This window comes from Eptatretus burgeri, chromosome 8 (assembly GCF_056783735.1).
Source record: "Eptatretus burgeri isolate ZD-2024b chromosome 8, Ebu_testis_v1, whole genome shotgun sequence".
NCBI classification, from domain to species: domain Eukaryota; kingdom Metazoa; phylum Chordata; class Myxini; order Myxiniformes; family Myxinidae; genus Eptatretus; species Eptatretus burgeri.
This window is the reverse complement of record NC_140968.1, coordinates 78,409,259-78,433,254: the sequence shown is the minus strand read 5'-3', so window position 1 is coordinate 78,433,254 and position 23,996 is coordinate 78,409,259. Positions and strand designations below refer to the sequence as shown.

Here is a 23,996-nt window from a genome sequence, read left to right as displayed (position 1 = left end):
ACCGGCATTTCAGCCTTTCGCGTCGCACGCATCGGAGCTGTCGTTGGTCCAACGGTGCGTTATGTGGGGAATGAGGGCGGTGATTCCACCGAAGTTCAGGCAGCGGTGTTTGGAAGAACTGCATGTCAGTCACCTTGGCGTCGTGAAGACCAAGAGTCTTGCTCGTAGCCTGTTGTGGTGGCCGGGGTTGGACAAAGACATTGAGCAGTTGGTTAAGCGTTGCGCCACGTGTCAAACAGATGCTGATAACCCGCGTCGAGCCTCGGAACTATGGCCGACCCCAGACAGGGCCTGGAAGAGGGTCCATGTGGATTTTGCGGGGCCGGTTAATGACAAAATGTTTTTGATTGTGATCAATGCATTCTCTAAATGGCCAGAGGTTGTAGTAATGCAGCATACATCAGCAAACATTACAGTAGAAAAACTGCGGACGATCTTTGCTAATAAAGGATTACCTGAGATCCTGGTCTCTGATAACGGTCCGCAGTTCATCGCAGGTGTATTTGATGAGTTTATGCGTCAAAATGGTATTCGACATCTAAGGTCTGCACCGTATCATCCTGCGACGAATGGGCAGGCTGAGTCGTTTGTTGAGATGTTGAAACAGGCTTTGTGCAAGGGGGGGGGGGGGTGTTGCACCTGTGCAGATGGTGGTCGATGTCTTTTTGCTCCAATACAGGAACGCTATTCATCCTGTCATGGATGATTCTCCTGCCATTCGTCTCTATGGACGGGCATTGCAGTCCAGACTGGATTTGCTGCGACCTGGAGGGTCGGTGAGTGGGGAGGTGTCGCGCCCGACGCTGCTGCGCAGTTTTGATGTGCGACAGCGGGTAATGGTGCACGATTATTTTCACAGTTCCAAATGGGTGCCGGCTGTGGTCTCTGTGGTACTGGGGCTGGCGAATTGCATGGTGCGGACTGATAGTGGGGAGGTGTGGAAGCGGCACGTGGACCAAATGCATGATCGCTGTTCAGCGTCACCCCTCCCCCCATGCCGAGCGATGTGGGACCCCCACCTGTAATGTCGCCGTGGCCAGACGTTGTATCGCCAGGGCCGGGCATGCCGACGCCCGCGGGGTCTTCACCTGATTCAGTCCTGCCCGAGGACGTCGGGCAGGCTGGTCGGCCGGGGGCGGTTGTTATTGCGGATGGGGCAAGTCCGGCGAGGGTGTCACCTCGACCGAACCGGGAGGCGTCTGAGCCTGGGCCTCTGGCACCACTGCTCGCCCGAGGCGGGTCAGGATGCGGCCGCGGTACTTGGAGGATTTTAAGTGTTGATTGGTTTCGGTTGGTCATGTTATGATTGTCCTTTCATCATTTGACTTGTCATTTTACGAGGGGAGGAGTGTGCTGTATCACGTGATTGGGTTTTCGTATTTCATGACTCGCCCGCTAGGGGTGGCAGCAATGTACATCAGGACGTGCAATAAAGCGGAGTTGCTGCTAACACTCTTGCTTCCCATGTTCCACTGCACCTCGGACACCACAGCTGTAACTTGAGAACCGCTTGTCCGATTAATATCAAACCTTGAAAAGGCGCATCTGTGGGTCCCCAGCAATCTTCCTGGCAAGTTTCAATCAAATTGGAGCGTCAATCGTGCAAAAAAAAGTAAAAATAATAAAAAAATGTAAAATAAATAAATAAAGAACCATTAATTGTGACGTCATTCGTGACGTCATAGCACCGTGTCTTGTCATTGGTCGACAGATAAATGGCCGTAACTTGGGAACCGCTTATCCGATTAATATCATACCTTGAAAAGGCACATCCGCGGGTCCCCAGCAATATTCCTGGCAAGTTTCAATCAGATCGGACCGTCAATCGTGCAAAAAAATAAATAAATAAATAAACATTAATTGTGACGTCATAGCACCGTGTCTTGTCATTGGTCGACAGATAAATGACCGTAACTTGGGAACCGCTCGTCCGATTGACATCAAACCTTGAAAAGACACATCTGCGGGGCCCCGGCAATATTCCTGGCAAGTTTCAATCAGATCGGACCGGCGGTCGTCGAGAAACGGCGGTCGTAGACAAACAAACAGACGGACACACACACACACACACACACACACACACACACACACACACACACACACACACACACACACACACACACACACACACACACACACACACACACACACACACACACACTGCTGGAATGATAGATAGATATTCCTAATTTTGGATAATTGTCTTCTCACAACGGGAATGGCATTGTGACATCAGCAAAGGGATCCTCTGTCACCATGGAAACAGAACACAACACAACACATGTATGTGATAACCGAGTGCACGGATTTCAGTTCGTCCAAGATGATCGTCGGAGTAACATCTGTGTTGTTGGCTCTTGGCCTTGCATGTGCCTCTCTGTGGGATTTTGATCAACTTTTTCGACACAACGATGGAAACATCTTCACCACAAGCGTGTGTGGTCTTTTAGTCGCCCCAACTGTGAAGGTAATGGAGAACTTTTCGGTCGATTTGACCACTTAGCCTCCAAAATGGCGCTTGTTCAGACACGAGAATGAAGAAAACCGTGTGGAGGTTTTTGTAACCAAGGTGTTATCGTGATAGAATTCGACGAAGAGGAAGCGAACTCGGTTAGAAACGTTCACATTCCTTCAGTTCGATGTTTCTGAAGATTAAGAAAGGTGCAGATTTAGTTCCATCTTCGACATGTGCCGTCATGGCGGGACGTTTGACGTCTTCGAGTCCGTCAGTGTTACAATGCTTTGCAATCCGAACATGACGAACTCGATTTCCCAATGAATCCATAAAATTTATGTTTTAAAAACGTTTAACTTTTGTTTTATTCGTTTCCACACTTGATCAAAATGAGTTTCCTCTGACTCCCTCAACCCTGAGGTGAACGAGCCATTCGTCTCAATTAGGTTTGTCGGGAGGTGATGACAAGGATTTACAATTAATTAATGACAAGGATTTACAATTAATTAATGTGCGGGAGGAGGCCATTGGGCCCATCGTGCCTGCGCCACACCAATTCCAGATTTCATCAATCCGTTGAGTCCCCTTCCCTTCGTGTGCAGCCTTTTTCCTGCCACACTCGTACTCATTTCGCCAACCTCGGAAGGATGACGGGCTTAATCAACCGTCTTGTGTAAATTCAGCTGTAAACGGAACTTGAACTCAGGTCCCCAGGATCCCAAACCACCACCCGAACCACGAAGTCAACACCAGGTGTATATATAAATATATAAAAATATGTTTTTTTTAATATCCCGAATATTCGTTCACATTGAGCATAAAAGCAAAACTTAAAAAAAATTTTTTTTAATAAGAACAGGCCTGGAAAAGGACAGGAAGAACATGTGTGGGCTTATTGAGGAACAGCACAGGGACAGTGGTTCGTGAGGAAAGCGAGATGGCAGGCTTATTCAACAGATATTATACATCAACATTAACACAAGAACAGTCTGGGGAATGACAAAGAGTTGAGAGTGTCTATCTTGGAGGTTTTGGAGAGGATGGGTTTTGTAAGAAGATCCAGTTTGGAGTGGATGAAGTGAATGAACAGCACCCGAGATATGCCTCATGATATATTATACGCACGAGATATACCTCATAATATGAAATGCACCCGACATATGCCTCATGATATATTGTATCATGAGGCCGGGTATCGGTGGCGAGCTCCTCCGCTGGAGGGAGCAGTAGAGTCGGCTCCACCGAACACCCGGAATTTATAGGTCATCATCCTGGATAACTCCGGAGCCAACGGGTCACTTAAAGGACCGCGGTCATCAATACTTCGAAGGCATGGGGTGGGGTTAATTGCCTAATTTCAATATACCTAAATACCCACGCAGTCTAACTACCGGGGAACCACACCCTCGGACGAATCTGTCCGATCTGAGTCGCAGGTAATGATTCTGATCCGGCGTAACCAAGCGGAGTTACCAGAGCCGCGCCGGTCCAAATGTACAACTACGGCAACAGCCTTCCTAATCCCCAGCACCGTGGCAAACCAATGGCAGAAATGACAAAGAACGAGCTGGTACATTCAATAAGAGGGGAATTTATTTATCACAATAATCGGGGAGGGGAACACAGAGCAGAGTTATCACGAATAAAGAATATAATGTACAATGAGCAAAAGAAAGCACTTACACAATTCTACTGGAAGACGGGCCCACACACAGACACACACCCAAAGAAATGGACCCCGTCGGGTCTTTATTGAAGGTTTCCAGCTTGAGGAAAGGTGAGCTGGAGACCAGAGCCTGTGATTGGACCTGTCCACCTCATGTGGTCTTCGACGATCCGGGTCTGGGGGAATCGAACCCGTAACACGATGCCGCTCCAAGCACCAGGTCCCACACTTTCCAACCAGCCACGCACCAATCAACCAAGACCAAGGAGAAGATCAGAGACAATGATGACCCAGGACCAGACGAACCAGCCAGCACCAAGACCTGCGATCCCCAAGACGACCCACGCTCCCAGCCTGGCGTTCCTTTTATTCCTTTTTCCTCCGGGGTGAGAAAATCGCCATCTGAGGTGATCTTCCACTCACTGGCCGGGGTGACGTGGGAAAGTCGCCCTCTGTGGCGTGATTGGACAAGGGGCATACCCGGCCTTCCTTGGCCGAGTCTCGATCTGAGGCGATGGAAATGTCCGCCCACGTACGTGGTCGAACGCACGTGGACAGTGGCGTCAGTGTGTGAAGTGAAGTGAAGGAGATTTGTTGTGAAAGAAACTCCGCAGCGCACACATGTAATTCACGTTAGACACAGGGAGGGGACCCTAACTATAAACATATACTTATCGAGATAACTAAACTTGGGGACTGCTGTCTGTCTGTGTGCACAAGGCTTCCAAATTCGTAACAATATTGTACTCCTGAGATATGCCTCATAATATGATATACACCCGAAATATACCTCCTCATATGAAATACACCTGAGACATGCCTCATAATATGATTGACTGTCAGACCCGACTGTTCACGTCATCGCAGACCCCACATATTCGCGAGTCATAAATTGTGACCTGCTTCTCCATCTGCGATTCGCATATTTGTGGTTTTTAATTTTATTATTGTTTAATTTTGTTTTTTGGAGGTCACTCTACCTTGGACATTTTGCTTCCACTCTCCCAACAATGGTGGAGGCCTTCAATACCAGACATGAGATCAGGGCCGTCTCTGGACATTTACGAAGCCTATTGTTTTTGAGGTTAAAAGGTCGACGTAGTCCAAAGGTCAACATCGGCCAGATTTCTAAAATCCTCAATTTTTATCCGATTGACTTGAAATTTGAAGATGATTTGCATATCATGTAACTGAATTCAACCACCAATTACTTTTTTGGTCAACATTGGCCAAAAATCAACAGCTCAAGTGAAATTTATATAATCCTTAATTTTCATCCCATTGACTTGAAATATGAAGATGATTTGCATATCAGGTTTCTGAATTCAACCAACAAGTATTTTGAGGTCAACATAAGCCACATTTCTAAAAATCGTCCATTTTCATCTGATTTACTTGAAATTTTAACAGGGTTTCCACATCATGTCATTGATTTCAAGCACCGTTTATATTTCAGGTCAACATCGGCTAAAATGTCAACAGAGGCAAAAAGTCAACAACTTAGGTGAACTTTCTAAAATGCTCAATTTTCATTTGATTGACTTAAAATTTGAACAGGATTTACCGACCATGTCACTGAATTCATCCACATTCCTTCATATCAGGTCATATTATTTTATGTTCAAATTTGTTTGAGGGATTTTGCAAGCATCGTGCTCTGCATGGTGTCTTTCTTGTTTGTTTGTTTGTCTGTGAGCAAGATATCATAAAAAGTTGTGGACGGATTCGTTTAAAATTTGGTGGATAAGTTGGGTGTGTGCCAAGAAAGAATTGGTTCGATTTTGGTGAAGATCCGAATCTGAATCCGGATACGAGAATTTTTTAATTTTTTTAAATGATGCTTCACCATTGAGAGATGGGGCCCAAAAACAATATTTCGCAAAATATTTGAAAAAGTTGTGGACGAGTTATGACAAAACTTGGTGGATGAGTTGGTGAGGTGACAAGAACAAGGTGATTAGATTTTGGTTTAGGTCCGGATGCAGATCCGGCCTTTCAGTGGGATACAAAAGGTAAAGTGTTCATCCTGGCTGAGGTATGCACTCTTCCGAATGCTGTTCTAATTTCTCATGTAAATACGGAAACGTTGTAAAATAAGAGGCAGAATATGTGTGTGTGTGTTGGCATTGCCTAGCAATTCAATTGTAAGCTCCATTGTGTTGGGTCACGGGACCTGCAATGAGCAGAACAAGGCTGCACCAGCCGACTTATTTAGGGGCTTTGTTGATTTTTATTTTTTAGAAATCATGTCTGAAATTGCACTGTTTTGCACAAAATACCCATGACTTTATAATGTGGCTACTTGCACCACATTGTGTGATGTAAGGCCGAAGACCAGTGAATGACGACATCCACTGATGTCAACAATGTATAATGTAAGCACCATGGTAACGAATGGCTTTTGCAAACCTTCTTATGCCCTGAAGAAGCTGTCAGAGGGAATCCAAAGAGAGTTGCCATTCTTGGAGCAAAGCAGCCTCAAACTGTGCCAGTCTGCACATGAGAGTCCATTTTCTAAAAGCGACGCCCATGAATGTCTCAAATATGCTTGTATGTATTTAAAGCAGGACTCCATGCTGGCGAGAAAATGTGATGGCATTGTTTCGGAAGACGTCTGTAATTACACATGAGGACATTGGAGTCTGGCATGGTCATCTATGAATATAGTTCTTGTGCGAAGTGGGTATAGTTGTCAAAACATGGAACAATAACATGCTCCAAAATGTCCCGACGGTACTTTTCACCTGTCAACTTACCCTCTACAGTGACAAAGTCAGGTTTACAATTGTAACAGGCAGCCCCTTATCATAATGAATCCACTCCCAAATGGGATGGACACTCCGCAATGGTCTTATGTGCATCGGCTGTATCAGTTTGCTGCTGAACATTAATTCTGTCATTAGTCGCGTGCTGAAGAATCGGCTCTCATCAGGCCAATGGATCTTCTTCCAGGTTGCAAGATTCCAGTGTTGACTTGCATGATTTCATACCAAGTGGGATGCTTTTATGTTCTGAAGTGAGAAGAGGGCATCTTATCATTAACTGGCTTTGTAACCTGCAGCACAAAGCCTGTTCTGAACAGTTCTCATGGATAACATCCAAAGGAGATTCCGTTCATGCCGCCTGTGTCTGTGGTGAAAGGAATGCCTCTCACAAGCCTGATCAGTGCTGCATTTTCTCTGTTGGAGGTCACACTGGGTTGTCGTTAATGAGGCCTATCTTTAACAGCATTGGTATGTTGTTTTTTGCAGACCAATCTGCTGATAACAGTCTGGTGGAAGCCAAGATCTGAGCATTGTTTATCCCAGTAATTTTCCAACTTTAGGCTCCAGCAATTGTGCATGGCTAAATCCACTCTGTATTAGTCAAACAGAGTGATTACCCTCATTAACTAATTTATTTATTTCCCTCCAGGGGTTTTAATTAAACCAAATCGGTCAAGGCAGAAAAAAATGGAAGAAACTCGATACGTATGCCCAACTTAGGAATCAATGAATAGTTGAGTTGAGACAAGATTAATATGGCACAGAACCCCAGATTAAATCGACATGAACACAATTAACACCCAATAACTTATCAAAGAGAAATGAACCCCCGCTATGGGTCCATATGCAGTCATGCATGCTGAACTGGGCAAGATCATTGAAGGCACAGAGGCCGCCAAGCAGCATGGGCCAATGTCTCTCCGTTTTTCTTTGTGCGAGGCAGAGACGGTCATATTGGAGGGCCAGGACTTCCCCCTCTTTCCACTCCCATCCCCCTGTGCCCTTTTTCCTCTTGTGGTGATGGATATAAGGCCAGTAGCATTTATGTGAAAACTCAAAGACAAGGTTTCTTTCCTATGGACATGGGGTCAGTTCGCTGTGTATTCAATTCCCTAACATTTCGTTGTAATTATTTTTGTAATTTGCTGCTGTTAATTTGTTTTTCCTCCCTTTACCCAGCACAAACCAACCTTCCGTGAATGGCTGTACAACCTCATTTGGACTCCAGCTGAAAAGGTAAGAACAGTGTGAGTCGGCTTCTTGTGAATGATGGATTGCTCTTCAGTTGAGAGAGCCGATGTATCAATTATAGGATGGCCCATTGCTTTCCCTGTCCATCCATTGTGTAGTAACCTATTGTCCATGCACACACAGGCTCAAGGACAAAAAAAAACTCTGCAAAGAAGGATATCATTTGACTGAATAACATTGCTTGGAAGGCACTTAAACCAAGTTATTGTGCTTGTTTATGAACTCCTGGATAGTGTTTCATATTGCATGTTTTGTTGTTCACGAAGCACACCAATGTTCACAACACGACAGAAAGGGAACGTACTAGAACTGTGATATCGCTATTCAGTTGACGTTATTTTCATATGTTTTTGTCCATTTTTCAATTTCAAACAACTTATTCTGAAGAACATGCACAACACGACTGGATGTATGTGCTGTGTCCCAGATTTTAAGTCTATTATCCCATCTCACTGTGATTAGAAGCGTTTTGACAAAAACTGATTAAAAACAAAATTATTCTCCAGCCTGATAAATCTCAGAGACTCCATACGCCTGCAGAGACGCCTGCAAAAGTATTCACTCACCTTCAAAGTTTTCACATTTTGATGCCACTTGAGCTTATTTCATGATGCGATCTAATCAAACTTTACCCTTTGAACCCTGGTGGCCGTTTTACCAACTGCTATTCAAACTTCCATATTCCTGAGCAGCTGGATTTTTCTCCAGGGAGCTCAAGGTTGGGGCAGCCGAATGTCGAAGGAGCTCGGGGTTTAAAGGGTTAATATATCGAGTCTTCACAAACTACTCCAAAGTGATAAAGCCAAAAAATGCAGATAAAATGTGAATAAGTTCGATTAAGAGAGAAAATCAGATGATTCTGCGTTGTATAGTGGAAGATTATCATACCACCGAGACTCCACCCGGATTAGGTCTCCCATCCAAACTCAGCAGCCGGGCAAACAGGAAACTGGTTCACGATGTCAGTGTAAATCCAACAATGACTTTCAAAGATCTGCAAGGCTTTATGTCCGAGATGAGGGTCAGTCTTCATCAATCAACAACATCTCGATCTCTTCGCAAAGCTGGCCTCTATGGACAGGTGGCAAGAAAGAAGCCATTACTGAAAAAGACATCTAAAAGCTCGTATGGAGTTTACGATAAAACATCTTGGTGATGCTGCAGGCATGTGGAGAAACGTTGTGTGGTCAGACGAGACAAAAATTGAACTTTTTGGTCTAAATTAAAAGCGTTATGTCTCGCATAAGCCGAACACTGCACATCACCCAGTCAACACCATCCCAACCATCAAGCATGGTGGTGGCAGCATCATGTTATGGAGCTGTTTTTCATCAGCAGGGACGAGCAAGCTTGTCAGGATAGAAGGGACATAGATGGTGCAAAGTAAAGGAGAATCCTTGAAGAAAACCTACTTGAGTCAGCCATGAATCTGAATCTGAAACTGGGTAGGAGATTCACATTTCAGCAGGACATTGATTTGAAGCACAAAGCCAACGCCACACTGGAATGGCTGAATAAAAATAAAATAAATGTTCTTGAATGACCCAGTCAAAGTCCTGACTTGAACCCAGTTGAACATTTTTGGCAAGACTTGAAGATTTCAGTCCATTGATGAACTAGATCAATTTTCATGTGAAGAATGGGCAAAGATTTCATCATCTCACTGTGCAAAGCTGGTAGAGACCTACCCATAAAGACTCACAGCAGCCATTTCTGTAAAAGGTGCTTCCACAAAGTACTGAGCTAAGGGGCTGAATACTTTTGCATCCAGTGAATTTTGATTTGTACATGTTTTTTGCAGGTATTCTCGCCATGTAACCTCCTTCAACAATGACATTGTTTCGTTTTATCTCTTCAGTTATGAATAAAAAAGTGTTCTCAGCATCTCTGGTCATCACGTTTGGGTTCTTTGTATCACTGACCATCAATGTAACCTAATTCATTCCAGCTTGTTTGAATTGTTATTTTGCTTTCCTTCGGAACAGGAGAAAACATTCCTGGAATGCTTTTGTTCATTTGAAGAACAGAAAGAATTTGAACCCTTTTGGAAAAACACGAACCTGTGGATTCTAATCGGGTGCTTTGTGTTGCTGTTGTTGCTGCTGCTGGTGGTGGTTATGTCTTTGGTCTGGCTGAAACAAAAGCTTCAGGTAAGACATTCATGGATGGCTTGAATTGACCTGTTTAATTGTTTCATTCAGAAAACACGATAAGTGTTCATGATTGGTTTTCGTTTAACAATTTTTGTTGGTGTTCTAAAATCCCCATTCCAGTGAGCCTATGTTTAATGTTCTTACCTCTGTAATCTGTCATTTATTACCCCACGCACGCAAAGTGAAAAGTGGGGTTAAGCAATTGGTTCATATCCGTCCCCTCTGTCTGTAAATGCCAGTTTATGATCGAGGAACAACTTATTTAAATTGAATGTTATATTTTTAACACAAATAGGAACATGAATCGGAAAATAAACCTGCCGTCTAACAGTATTTTCTCTCTGAATTTGTCCCGATCGCACATGCGCAGAGTTATGAGATAGTTATCTTTCTCTGCCTGCCATGCAGTCAAACAAAGTTGAAAATCATTCTAACAGGAAACTTACTATTTTTAAGGATGTCATAAAGGACACATACAACCAGCTTGAAAAACTAATGTAATGTGTTCGATCAGGGTGGTGTGATGGACACTGTGTCAATGGCAGTAAATTCCTGAATTAATTTTTAATTCTTAATTTTAATTCTTTAATTAATACGATTTTTACAATCTTTTTGACTTTTGTTTAATTTTTTTGTTTTATTATTATGTTCATATTGAATTATAAACTTGAAAACTGCAGAACACAAATGGCCTTCTTTGCACTTTCAAAACCCTTCTGTCTGGCAGTACTTGGACATGTTAAATCAGGAAGTGTAGAAGGGTGATGTATCCATTCCGAAACCTGAGATCTCTCGACCCAGACTTATCAGATCCCATTTGCTCCATTTTCTCGCTGGCATGTAGCGAGATGGCCCTTGAGGAGATGGTTGACTTGTACAACCACCCTCTTCGTGATAACCTAGAAAATGTTGCTCCTGAAAAGTCCCATCAGGTCATATTCCACTGCTCATTCCCGTGGTTCACTGATCATCTCCGTGAAATGAAGTCCCTGGGGTGGAATCTTGAACGCACGTGGAGAAAGTCAGGCCTCACTGTCCACCTGCAGTGTTTCAAAGAACATAAGTCATTTCACTCTGCCACCTTAAAGGTAGTGTGGATGCAAATTTCTCCAGAATTAGTATAATGGGTTTGAAGGTGATTAAAAAGATAAAATGTTGCCAATTAAACTTGATTGATGAACTGAAAAAAGTAAATGTTTTAGCATATAGCACAATGTATTGTTATAACCTTTAACCAGAAGGGTATTCAAAAACAGCTTGTATCTTACATCTATGTAACCAAACATTTATCTTATTTAGCTAAGAGATTCTCATATATAAATAATTATTTTGGCATCTGAAAGTCTGGTTGGAGGCTTCATTCTAGCTAGCTTCAATGTAATGTTTGCTTAAGGTGATATCCAGATATCTTTTTGCACTCTTGTCAGCTTAGATTATAAATTGTTCCCTCACCTTTTCAATTTGGGCTGACCTCCGGAACAAGGAGCCATGTTTGATCCATCCTAGCACCCAAAGGGCTGCAGTCTTGGCGCCGTTCTGTCTCGAAGATGATCAAAATATCATTCGATGATCTCACCCCCTCTTATCCCTGAAGATTATATAAGAACTCAAATATCTATGTGTTGCAGAATCAGAGGAAGACTGTGTTGCTTATTGAAACACCTCTGAATTCTCCATAGCGATATGTTCGTGTTTGTTTGTTACCTCCGCCACCGAAGGTGAAGGAAGTTATGTTTTCACCCCTTTCTGTCTGTTTTTCTGTCTGTGTGTCTGTTTGTGTACAGGATATCTCAAAAAGTTATGGACGGATTCATGTGAAATTTTGTGGACAGGTTGGGTGTGTGACAAGGACGAACAGATTCGATTTTGGTGAAGATCTGGATCCGGATCTGACAATTAGAATTTTTCAAGTGATTCGTCACCATTGAGAGATAGGGACAAAAACGATATAGTGCTGTATAGCATGATATTTCAAAAATGCATTGGGCCCAATATGTTCTCATGGATCAGGTATGATGTGGCGGCGGTATGCACTCCACCGAGTGCCCTTATAGTTTAGGTTTGTTTTTAGTAAATGACTCAAATGTACAGGAGGAATTGAGAATTCTTCGACAGTTGTCAGATAGATCCTCCTTCTATGCCACCCTGATGAATAGCAGCGACAATAACCCTAGGCAACTTTTCTCTACCATAAACCATCTTCTGAAGCCCTCTGATTCTCCCCCTTTGTACCCATTACTGCCATTTTTTAGATCTTTTTTACAACAAAAATTGCCGGAATCTGACAGAAAACCAGGTCAACTAATAATTGCTTAACCCCCTTCACTGTTTCAGCCTTTTACACCGGCCCATCCCTCAGCATCCTTGTTGAGGTTAGTCTCACTGCTTTATCTGCCATGGTCATAAAGATGAAATCTTCTATTAGCTCACTCGATCATATTCCAACATGTTTATCTGACATTTCCTCTCTTGTCACCAATATAGTTAATACATCACTTAAAATGGTGTGGTACCATCCTCCCTCAAACCTGCAGCAATTACCGCCATTCTTATAACACACTCGGTGAATGCACCCGGCGCTGCCTGGGTTCTTTTTGAATGAATTTAATCTTCTATACATATGTCTGACGCGAGCACAGTATCAGTTCCCTATTGGGCCATGGCAGTCATAGGCTAAGGGGGTTGGTGAGGGGGAAACACACCCACTCCCCCCCCCCCCGGCCGAGGGGCCTTGCCACATAGCCTATAACCTTCCCGGGGCCCATCCCAACATTTTTTTTCCAGTGGTTAGCTCCTATCTTTCACCTTTCAGGAGATTAGCGTGTGCAGACAAACAAACAAACAGACAAACAAAAACAAAATCATATGTTAGATATATTGTATATGGCATTGGCCCCATGTCAATCAGCTGAACTTGAAAGATTAATGTTACAAAATCAGGTGATGACGTCATAATTCGGAAACAAAGTCGGAAGTACAATTCTTTTGCATCGGGACACTCCCGGGTACATGTTCTGTCAGCATGTGAAGTTTGGTGAGGATCAGTCCAGTACTTTTCGCGTGCATAGGTCACAGAGAAACACACAAACAGAGACACTTTCAACTTTATATATATAGATAATGTAGAAGGGGGGTTGGGGGGCGGTCCTCCACCCATCAAACTGGGCCAAGGCCATGCAAGGCAGAGCGATGGCAGAAGTTCAGGAGTTCCCCGGAATCAGAGTTTAGGAGTTCCCTTGCATTTCTTCACCACTCCAATCTGGCCCGAGCCTCTCCTCAGAGCATGCAGAGCAATGGAACGCAGTAGCCATTCATCTCTGCAGAGTGTCCGGGACCACGATCATCCTGCAGTGACCCGCCAGGCATCACATGGTATTCCTTTCTCTTGTGTTTCCGTCTGTCTACTCTGCGGTCATGTGATTGCTGGGCCCTAAGGCATAGATGATTTATTATCAAGGAACTTGTGTCTGAGAAGGCAAGGCAAACCACCTCGCAAAACCTTTGCTCAGGAAGCTGCTTTGGCACACTGATGCTCTGCGAAGAGTATGATGCATCATAGAGGGAGGAAGAGAGAGAGAGAGAGAGAGAGAGAGAGAGAGAGAGAGAGAGAGAGAGAGAGAGAGAGAGAGAGAGAGAGAGAGAGAGAGAGAGAGAGACACAGACAGAGACAGACAGAGACAGACAGAGACAGACAGAGACAGACAGAGACAGACAGAGACAGACAGAGGCAGAGGGGTGGACAGGGAGAGAGAGAGAGAGAGAGAGAGAGAGAGAGAGAGAGAGAGAGAGAGAGAGAGAGAGAGAGAGAGAGAGAGAGAGAGAGAGAGAGAGAGAGAGAGAGAGAGAGAGAGAGAGAGAGAGAGACAGACACGGAGAGAGGGACGGAGAGAGAGACGGAGAGAGGGACGGAGAGAGAGACGGAGAGAGGGACGGAGAGAGAGACGGAGAGAGGGTCGGAGAGAGAGACGGAGAGAGGGACGGAGAGAGAGACGGAGAGAGAGAGGGAGAGAGAGAGAGAGAGAGAGAGAGAGAGAGAGAGAGAGAGAGAGAGAGAGAGAGAGAGAGAGAGAGAGAGAGAGACAGACAGACGGAAGCAGAGACAGACAGACAGACAGAAGCAGAGACAGACAGACAGACAGAAGCAGAGACAGAGAAGGCATCGATAACTGGAATGGCACTCAGTGGAGTGTATACCTCCGTCAAGTTGAACAGTCCCTGTTTTGTATCCCACTGATAGGCCGGATCTGCTGACTCGAAGCAAAATCGATTTGGCTTGTTCTTGTCATCTAACCATCTCATCCACCAAGTTTTGTCATAATCCACAACTCTGCCATTTCGTGATGTATACTGAAACGCAAAATAAAATTGTAACAGTTCAAACTAAAACAAACCAACAATTGCTCATTGAAACATTGGCATTTTATTGATGACATGTCAAGTTTTTGACCAAGATACACCATCTCATAAGTTTGTTCTACAGTACAGAACAGCACAGGGTGCAATGTCAGTCCCCTTTCAACAGCGTGTGTGGCCACCATTGTTTTGGATACAGGCAGTGCATCGTCGGCGCATACTGCCTACCAGTCTTTGGATGGATTGCTGCTGGATTCTGTCCCACTCATTCCTCAATGTCTGAAGCCACCTGACTTAGGACCATCTGCCTGTCCTGCATTGCAGTGGTGACTCTTGGCCTCCCTGATCGAGGTCTGTCATCTGCAGAGTTGTGGAGGGTGTCTGTCCGCCAGGGCCGATATCGTCTGGTGTGAACAGCCAAGGCGACGTGCCATCTCACGGTAGCTCAATCCGTCTTGCGGTATTCCCAAGGCACACTGCCATTGATCCCTTGACAATCGTGGCATGTTGATTGAAATGCCCATTTTGCACTGGCCTTTTTAAAGCCAATATCAAGACATCACGTGCAGCTCATTAAAATCATCCCGTACCCCTTGGCGAATCACTGACAGTCAAAACGGCTGTTCAACAGCTGTGCTATGAAGTGACCATTGAAGGTTCAAGTGACCATCTGTGACCGTTTTGTCTGACAGTGAGGACATTATTGTCCACAAATAACTTATTGTCCACAAATAAGTTCACACATTTACTACACGCATTGTTATTGTTGATATTTGAAGGTTTAAAAGGTGGTAAGTTTCTTTTGTGTTTCAGTATACATTGTTTTTGGCCCCATCTCTCAATTGTGAAGAAATAACTAAGAAATTATTCTCGTCTGAGGATCTGGATTTGGATCTTCACCAAAATCAAAACAATTTGTTCTTGTTACACACCCAACCAACCTGTCCAACAAGGTTTGTCCAAATCTTTCCATAACTTTTTGAGATATTGTGAATTTATCGTTTTCAGCCCGATTAGTCAATGGTGAAGAATCACGAAAACATTCTCAGATTCTGATCTGGATCTTCACGAAAATTAAATCAATTCCTCCTTGTCATACACCAACCTGTCCACCAAGTTTCTTCCAAATCTGTCCACAACTTTTTAAGATATCTGCTCACAGACAGGCAGGGGTGAAAACATAACCTCCGTCCACCTTTGGTGGCGAAGGTAATTATGGCTCATGTTCATCGATGCTCCCTGGCCACGAGTATCAGTTGGGGAAAATGGGATTGTTTGTCATTTAATTTAATAGTGTTGCTTCGTGTACATTCCCTCCTTGTGCCCACTGCATTATCGCATTAAATATATCTGGTCCTGGGGGAATTCAAGCCATCGTGGTCACTCATTAGTAATTGAGGAAAGTCCGTTGACGGTGAGTTGGTGACTCGCGCCGTATATCAAGACTACACTGTGCGCCTCTCGGCTTCGCTCAGCCTAATTAGAGATGAGGCAGATGGCACTAATTAGCGTAAAGCTTGGATAATCCGATGGTCACGTGGGTATGGTATCGGAAGTGGAAAGGCCGTAATCCGGCCCGGGATCACACTTAGCTGACCATTATGGTCACATTTAGTAGACTCGCCAGACTTGTATTGGGAGATAGATGAGTGGCTAGAAAGAGGGAAGGGAGAAGTAGAAAGGGAGTTTGCATGAGCAAAGGAGGAGGTAGACAAAACCAGAGAGGAGTTTGAGAAAATAGAGGAAGAGGTTATGGAACATGTGGTGACTGTGAGGAATGATATAATGGTGATTTTGCAGGGCCAGGACAGGAGGCTGAAAGCTCTGGAGGTATATAAGGAGGGAATGATGAAGGAGGAGGTGAGATGGATGGCGAGCTGCATAGTAGAAGATGCGAAGGAAGAGGCACGACAGCTCTATCAGGTAAGGTCCTCAATCTCTTCCAGCAAAGAGTGTGAAAGGAGGTGAGTGTGCTGTTGCAAAGGAGCATGCCTGAGTGAGAGGGAGCTGGTCATTCACCGATGCAGATGGGAGGTACAACAGCCAGTCGGAGTCACTTGTGTGAGCTCTCACCCATGAAGGGGATAGAGTGCCTGGAAGGGCTGGGTCCCATGAGGACTAGGGCTCAGGCTCCAGGATCTTGGGTGGTTCATTTAATGCCATGTGATGGTAAGAGTGACCTGGGGTGGTCCTGACAGTTTTATTGCATAGCCCAGGAATAGCTGCAGCAAGGATGATGGCGGGGTGCATTTGGTGGCGGCATTATGTGGTGTGGTGGAAGAGACCTTGACAACCATGCGTTATGGCCTGCCATCTTTGACAAACCTAGTTTTCTTGTAGAAAGGCCATAATCCAGCCCGGGACCACTGACTCAGCTCACCATTACGGTTGTATTGAGCCGGCTCACCGAACTCATACCACGCAATTGGAATGACTCGCACGACGACTTTACACTGTTAGATTGATGCTTCTCATGCAGGGCATTCCATCAGTGTGTAGGGCTTTGGATGGACATGAAGCTGTGAGTACCCAACTACTGGCATTAATTGTGTACATTAAATATCCTGTCATGTTATTCCTGAAGAGTAATCGAGTTTTTACTGGGACTCTGAAAAAATTACACAATTCCTGTGCTGACTGATTGAAAAGGCAAAGACAATCACCAATTGTAATCCTTATGAGACTGCTTTGGCAGCACTTAACATCCCTTTGGGCAGAGCACCACAGACAGGGAGACTCATGCATGATACTTATGTTTTATATATTGTCAGAAGTTGAAGCCTCGAAGTCTGTCAATCACTTGTATTGCAGGACATCTGAAGTTTCCCTTGGCTTACCACCACCTGAGCTGACTTATGCTTCCAAGTAACCTCTTTAGTAACATGATGTGATGGTGTTTCTTCTTACTGCTACTTCCTTTCAGGGTGTTGCCGCCAAAGAGATTGTCCCAAGTTTCACCAAGAACGAACCGGTGAAAGAGAGTCTTGAAGAACAATCTGAAGCTGCTTTATCAAGGTTTGTGATTGGAAGAGTGAATGGAAACAAATGAGTTAATGAGTGAGAGAATTGCTCATGTAGAGGTTGAGCGAAATGAAGTGCAGATTTAGATATAAAAGGGTGAATGAGAATCGGAGACATGGGGGGATTAATTTATTAGATTTTATTTGATTCTGTCCTTTCTGATGTCTTGCTCTTTATTACCCAAGCTCCAAGATTACATTGTACATTTTGTCTCATCACTGACAAATCCTTTACTTAAGAAATGCTAAAAATAACAAAACACAACTTTTCAAAAAAAATCTTTAAATTTTTTTATTTTGAGCTCCTATTGTTCATAAAGCCTGGTGTTGGCTAAACGGTTAAGGTGGCTGGCTTCAGATCTTCAGATCTTGAGTTTCAGCCCCTGTTACCAATTGAAATAACAACAGGTGGGTTGACTCAGCCTGCCATCCTTCCGAGGTCGGCAAAATGAGTTCCAACCTCCCAGTAATGGGGGCACTGCATCAGCAGCAAAGCTACACTTTGTGATGGGTTGCCACTCTGACACAAGTAACGAGACTGGACTGAAGGTGCCGTCTCGTTTTCACAAGACATCGTTAGGTCTTCACTATCCACCAACCAGTCCTTCCAGACAGGTCCTCCAGCTTAACGTCCATCCGATGGACATGCATATCCATTGATGAATCATCGCCCTACATGTGAAACACTGAAATCGCAATTTATAGCTGAGACGAGATTTAAACCCAGTTCGAGTTCGCTGCATTGTACCTCGGAGTATTATCGGACAATTAGACCAAATACAAGACGTCGTTTCTGAGAACTGATTGAGCTTGATTGACTGCTCATGTGAATACATCGTACCAGCAGAGACACACAATGGAAGAGAGCAAGGAAATGGTTTCCTGCGCGTGCGTGGGATGTTCTCAGGTGGCGTCATGTCCATGTCAGTGCAACAACAACAACACTCATCCTGCTGCAGGTTAGATAGCTCAGAGCTGAGTGTGCACACATCGAGGCTATCGTGCAAGCTCAATCACATTGTTGCAGAGTGTTGGTTGTTTCATCAAGTCTAGAAATCTCCTTTTCTGAATTTAAAATAAAATATTTTGTTTGAAATATTTTGTTTCAGTTTGATCTGCAGGTGTGTAATCTGCAATGGTAATCTACAAAATGAAACGGATCAAACTTCCATCTCAACAGTGGAGCTGAGAACAATAGTTTATCTTTCCAAAGTCCAACAGACTGAATACAAGCTCTAATTGCTGATGATTACCTCACGAGAAGATGACAGCATGGCTTCACCGAGACTTGCTTCTCATACCAAACTTTTTCATTTGCAAATATTGTTTAATGTCAGTATTTCACACAAATACGTATAAACAAAAGCTGAACGCCAAATGTCCTTGATGTCTTCTCCATGTTTGCTCATTTATTTCATATGCTCACTTATGCTCGTAACTCGTACACAAGGATGAAAAGAAGAATAACACAGACGAGTAAAGATGGCTCAGGGAGGAACAGAATGGGACAGAATAAGCCTTTGTATAAGAAATTGTACGTGTGTATGGGTGAGCACATTTGAAAGACTAATGTGAGATGGACAAGACAACAGGCAGTCCATGGAGCTCAGTATGTCATTCTTGTACACGATGGTGAGCTCAGTGCGGCTCAGGAATGCTTCAGTTCTCTGGAAAAACCCAGATAGAGAATCGCCTTTGACACTCATTACTTTTTTTTTTAATGATTCTCCCACGAAAGGTGATGACGAACAGTGAAGCGATTATTAGTTCTTGGGCTGCACTTCTTCAGAAACATAGAAGTGGATTGGATAGTTTGATTGCCGATCCTTTTGGGGAGACAGTGTAAAGTGTGCGTCACTTGCCGGCGTTATGAAAGTGATGTTCCAAGTATTTCACCAGCGGTTTTTCTCATCCAGGTATAATGATAAGAGTTGGGTGAGAAACTTCTTCATGAGGGTGTGGGGAGCTGGGTGAGAAATCACATTCTCCTGGATGAACCACAGGTGAGAAACCTGGATGGAGCATGCCATAAAAAAGAGGTGGCGGGTGGGGGGGGGGGAGTGGCGAGGGGTACAAGAAGACACATATTTGGGACCCTGGCCTTTTGTGTGAACACGGATTTTAAGAACTCTGCTTTTGTCCCAAGCAGTGTTGAGCACGACTATCTTTTAAGAGGGAAGGCATTGAAGGAGAAGATTTAATAGACCTGAAAGCTCCCACTCAGCTTTGGAAGATGATGAGAGGCTGTAGAATTTAGATCACAGCTGAGCGTCCTGTTCAGCCCTGGCTCTTCCTTGCATTCATGTACAATGGTTATGAGCTGTGCGGAGTGGCTGCATGTTTCCATCGGCAAGTGTTTGACTTCGAGAAGGATGATGCAACTATGTTTTCTTGCAATGGTCTCTCTACCCACATGAATACCAGGATCAAGTTGATGAACAGAAAAGTTGAATGATGGATGACATGAACCTGTGTATCAGAGAAAGGAGTCTGCTGAAGTAAAAATTCCAGGAGCAATCACAATGTTTGGAGCTGATGTGATGATAAACCAGTCCTGACTGGAGAAATCAGATTTTCAGCTGAACGAAATTGCTGTATGCATCTTCACATTACCAGGTTCTCGAACTAATGAGATGAGGCTGGAGGGATGAGGGGCATAGGGGAATGGGGGGTTGGGGGGGGTGAGAGGAGAGAGGAAGGGAAGGCGGACATGTGGTGGAGCGTAAATTATGATTCGTATTGTCTCATCAAAATGATTCTGCATGGAATAACAATGAAGATGAAAACAAAATAATGTCTGAAATCCATTTTCTACTGGCCATACTATAAATACCTCCCAGAGATAAACACAGCCCAGAGACGACCACTGCCTGGACGCCAGTGCCGGATTAAGCCTCGGCTGGCCCTAAGGCACATTTTGAAATTTTAGAAACTGGCCTGAAAATTTTAAATTAGATCTCGGGCTCATGGAAATGGACCCCAGACAAAAGATGAACTGATTCAAGAACAAAATATTTAATACAAAATAAAGACAAATATTTAATGTGAAAATAATTTTTGGCTGGCCCTAAGGCACATGCCTTTTCTGCCTAATGGTTAATGCAGCATTGCCGGATGCGTCCGGAGACAAACATCTCCCGGATGTATCCGGAGACAAACATTGCCCGGATGTGTCTGGAGACAAACATTACCCAGACGCTTCCGGAGCCAAGCTATCCGGAGACAAACACCGCCCAGACGCGTCCAAAGATAAACTCTCGTCCAGACATAAACATCGCCTGGACACAAACTCCAATCCAGACATAAACATCGCCCGGATACGTTCGGAGACGAACACTGCTCGCACATAAGTACTGCTCGGACGCGTCCGGAGCCAAGCTGTCCAGAGACAAACACTGCCCAAACGCGTCATGAGGCAAACACCACCCAGACGCGTCTGGATCTCACCTGTCCGGAGACAAACACCACTTGGACACGTCCGGAGATAAACTCCTGTCAGGACATAAACACTGCCTGGACACAAACTTCTGTCTGGACATAAACACCGCCTGGACACAAATTCCCGCCTGGGTACAAACTCCCGTTCAGACATAAACACCACCCAGAGACGTCTGGAGACAAACTCCCACCCGGACACTTCTGGAGACAAACCCCATTCAGACATGACCACAGTCCAGACACAAAGGGAAATAACCACCATCCAGACATAACGACCATCCGGATATTTCCAGAGACAGACAGAGAGAGGGATCGGGGGTAGTAGAGTTATCAGAAAGAATTAGCTATGCTTTGAGAAAACTAACACACACACACACACACACACACACACACACACACACACACACACACACACACACACACACACACACACACACACACACACACACACACACACACACACACGCTTTGCCAAAATCGGCAATTTTTCAGAAATCGGTCAGAAATGGAGTCAGTGTGATTACCGACAACAGTGCGTACTCTATACAACCCAGAAACCTTGAGTAGCTTTCACCAAAAAACAACGGTACACTTATATAGTCATTTCAGGGAGATGTTCATAAACATTAATCTTTATAAACAGCTGTGTGTGGCAGGTGGAAAAATATTTGGCTCAGTAAATTAGAAAATACGTTAGCACAGCAAATGGCTCAGAAATTGGGTGTTATCAAATATATTTTGCTTTGAAACTCACAATGAGAAATATTTAAGCTTTGCAAAGCAAATCTGTTAACCAAATCCTTTATAAACAGGTGCGAGGACAAAGGAAAACCTGATGAAACATAAGATAAGGGATGAAACCTTGCCACCACAGCACCCATAACAGGCATGGCATGTCCACACACATGTGCAGAGTCCGAACAGATCCAAATTAACCCATATGTACCACGCCCATGTGTGCTGTATACGTACCTCTACCTTGTAGTAACTATCGACTGGGTCATTCTCTGAAAAGTGGCCAATAAGCATAGAATTGCAATTAATAATATGAAATGTCCAAAATTATCATTTTTTCATCTCAACATATTGTTTCCGGTGATTGATAGCATATAATCAATGAAGGCATACACTTTATCATTGATTTATTCACATTTTTGTAGATTATAGATTTTTTTTATGTTACGGTGTAGATCGGACGTACCATCCTGGAAACGCGAACAAAATATGAGCTCACCTCGGCTCTAAAATATGAACAAATCTAAATATGAATGCATATTTCATCTCTACTGTCAGAAGTACTCATAATAACTCCTGCTACTATCTAACTGAAACTGAGGTGTGGTGAGAAATGCTAAAGGCACATAACCAATATGGCATGTTTCCACACCATAACGGGCAAATTCATTTGTTCAGAATTTTCTGGGTTGTTGTTCACGAGTTGAAACGTTTTTATTATGAATCTCATTGACTTGTAATTGAAATACCTTGAAAAATGTAACTGATACGCAGATAAATCATTTCAAATGTCGTATTTCCACCCCATAACGAATGCTTTCCACACCGTAAAGCGACATACGTTGTGGTGTGGAACGTTACGGTGTGGAAGATTATTAACGTTTCGGCTACCTGACACTAGAGGGTGACACTAAACTAGATGAAAAAAGAAGTGTCAAAATGGAACCAATTAAATGCTTATTTACCATATTTCTGTCAGTATAGTATTGATAGTTTCTTCATAAATACCGTTACGGTGTGGAACCAGAATAAAAAAACGCAATGCCATCATCGAACTCACCTCAACTGTGTATATATTTGCCGTATTGTGCGGCAGGAAAAAACCCAGTCCGAGTGAAAAATGGCGGCGATGCTCACTTTCTCGTCACGTGACGTCTACATGTGACGTCATCGGCAGGCTGGAGACCAATCTAAATGTGCGATCGTTACGGTGTGGAATCAAATTACGCTATGGGGTTACAAGGGAATCATTGACGATCTGAGGGACTGACGGTGTGTTTTATCAATAAGTTCAGGTATTGCGTACAATGTGGGACCCAAGGTACTTTCCAGTGTAATCCCTATTTCAATTAAGTAAAAAATAATATTTCTAGAGACTATGTAAATCCAAGTTATCAATAGTTGCATGTGATTTTTAGTCATTATATAATATGTCTGATTGAAATATCCAAAATTCATGGAAGTGACTCATAATAAAGTAACTAAATGGGTTCGGGTGTTGTTCAAGATGTGTTTTTGATTGATATTTTACTTATTTTGTGGGCAATGGGTAGAAGATTATCTATTATAATGTAGTTACAAGAAATTGGCCACTTTTCAGAGAATGACCCGACTGTACATCCCAATTGAGACACGAACTGTATCGCTGCCAAATGTCACTTACTGTACAGTACAGCTCGGAAAGTGGCTTAATCAATGAAGCAAGCATTCCAACATTACTCCTGGTGTGGCAAGTGATTACCAATTGCCGTCGATACAACTGTGCACCTGGAAATGCCCATGCAATGTCAGAAATGGACAAATCAGCGCTTTTTTCAGAGTTGGAACTGTTGATACTTTCAAATCTGGCTCTTACATTTTGTAATTCTGCTTGGTTTCAGAGATTGTCTCAGTTATTCATATACTCAAATGAAATAAAGCCACGAATGCTGGTGTCTCCAGGCACTTATAAGCACTTGCAGTCTTACCAGATGTAAAATAAGGCCACTTCCGGCCACCAGATTCTCTCAGCGAGGTCGTCTCGTAAGTGGAGAAGGCCAATGGGCCGACCACGTTCCTAATGGTTGCAGCAGGTTGATCGACATCTCAAGGAGATGGGAATGGGCCAGGCATCTGCCTGGGGGATGGCCAGACGGAGGCCCCTGGAGTACCGGCGGAAAG

General features: G+C 43.9%; 1 protein-coding gene across 2 annotated transcripts in view; it reads left to right on the top strand.

Moving 5' to 3' along the window:
• Positions 1–2,269: 2,269 nt before the first annotated feature.
• Positions 2,270–23,996, top strand: part of LOC147022119 (ubiquitin carboxyl-terminal hydrolase 44-like) — an 81,378-nt gene continuing 59,651 nt past the window's right edge. For both annotated transcript variants that reach the window (XR_015061062.1, XM_085892699.1), the window contains exons 1-5: positions 2,270–2,467; positions 8,066–8,122; positions 10,123–10,287; positions 16,444–16,566; positions 17,567–17,658. Coding sequence is in view for 1 of the 2 variants with exons in the window: in XM_085892699.1 (XP_085748825.1) it covers positions 2,282–2,467; positions 8,066–8,122; positions 10,123–10,287; positions 16,444–16,566; positions 17,567–17,658 (623 nt within the window). In the remaining variant the exon portion in view is untranslated. The remainder of the gene's footprint in view (positions 2,468–8,065; positions 8,123–10,122; positions 10,288–16,443; positions 16,567–17,566; positions 17,659–23,996) is intronic.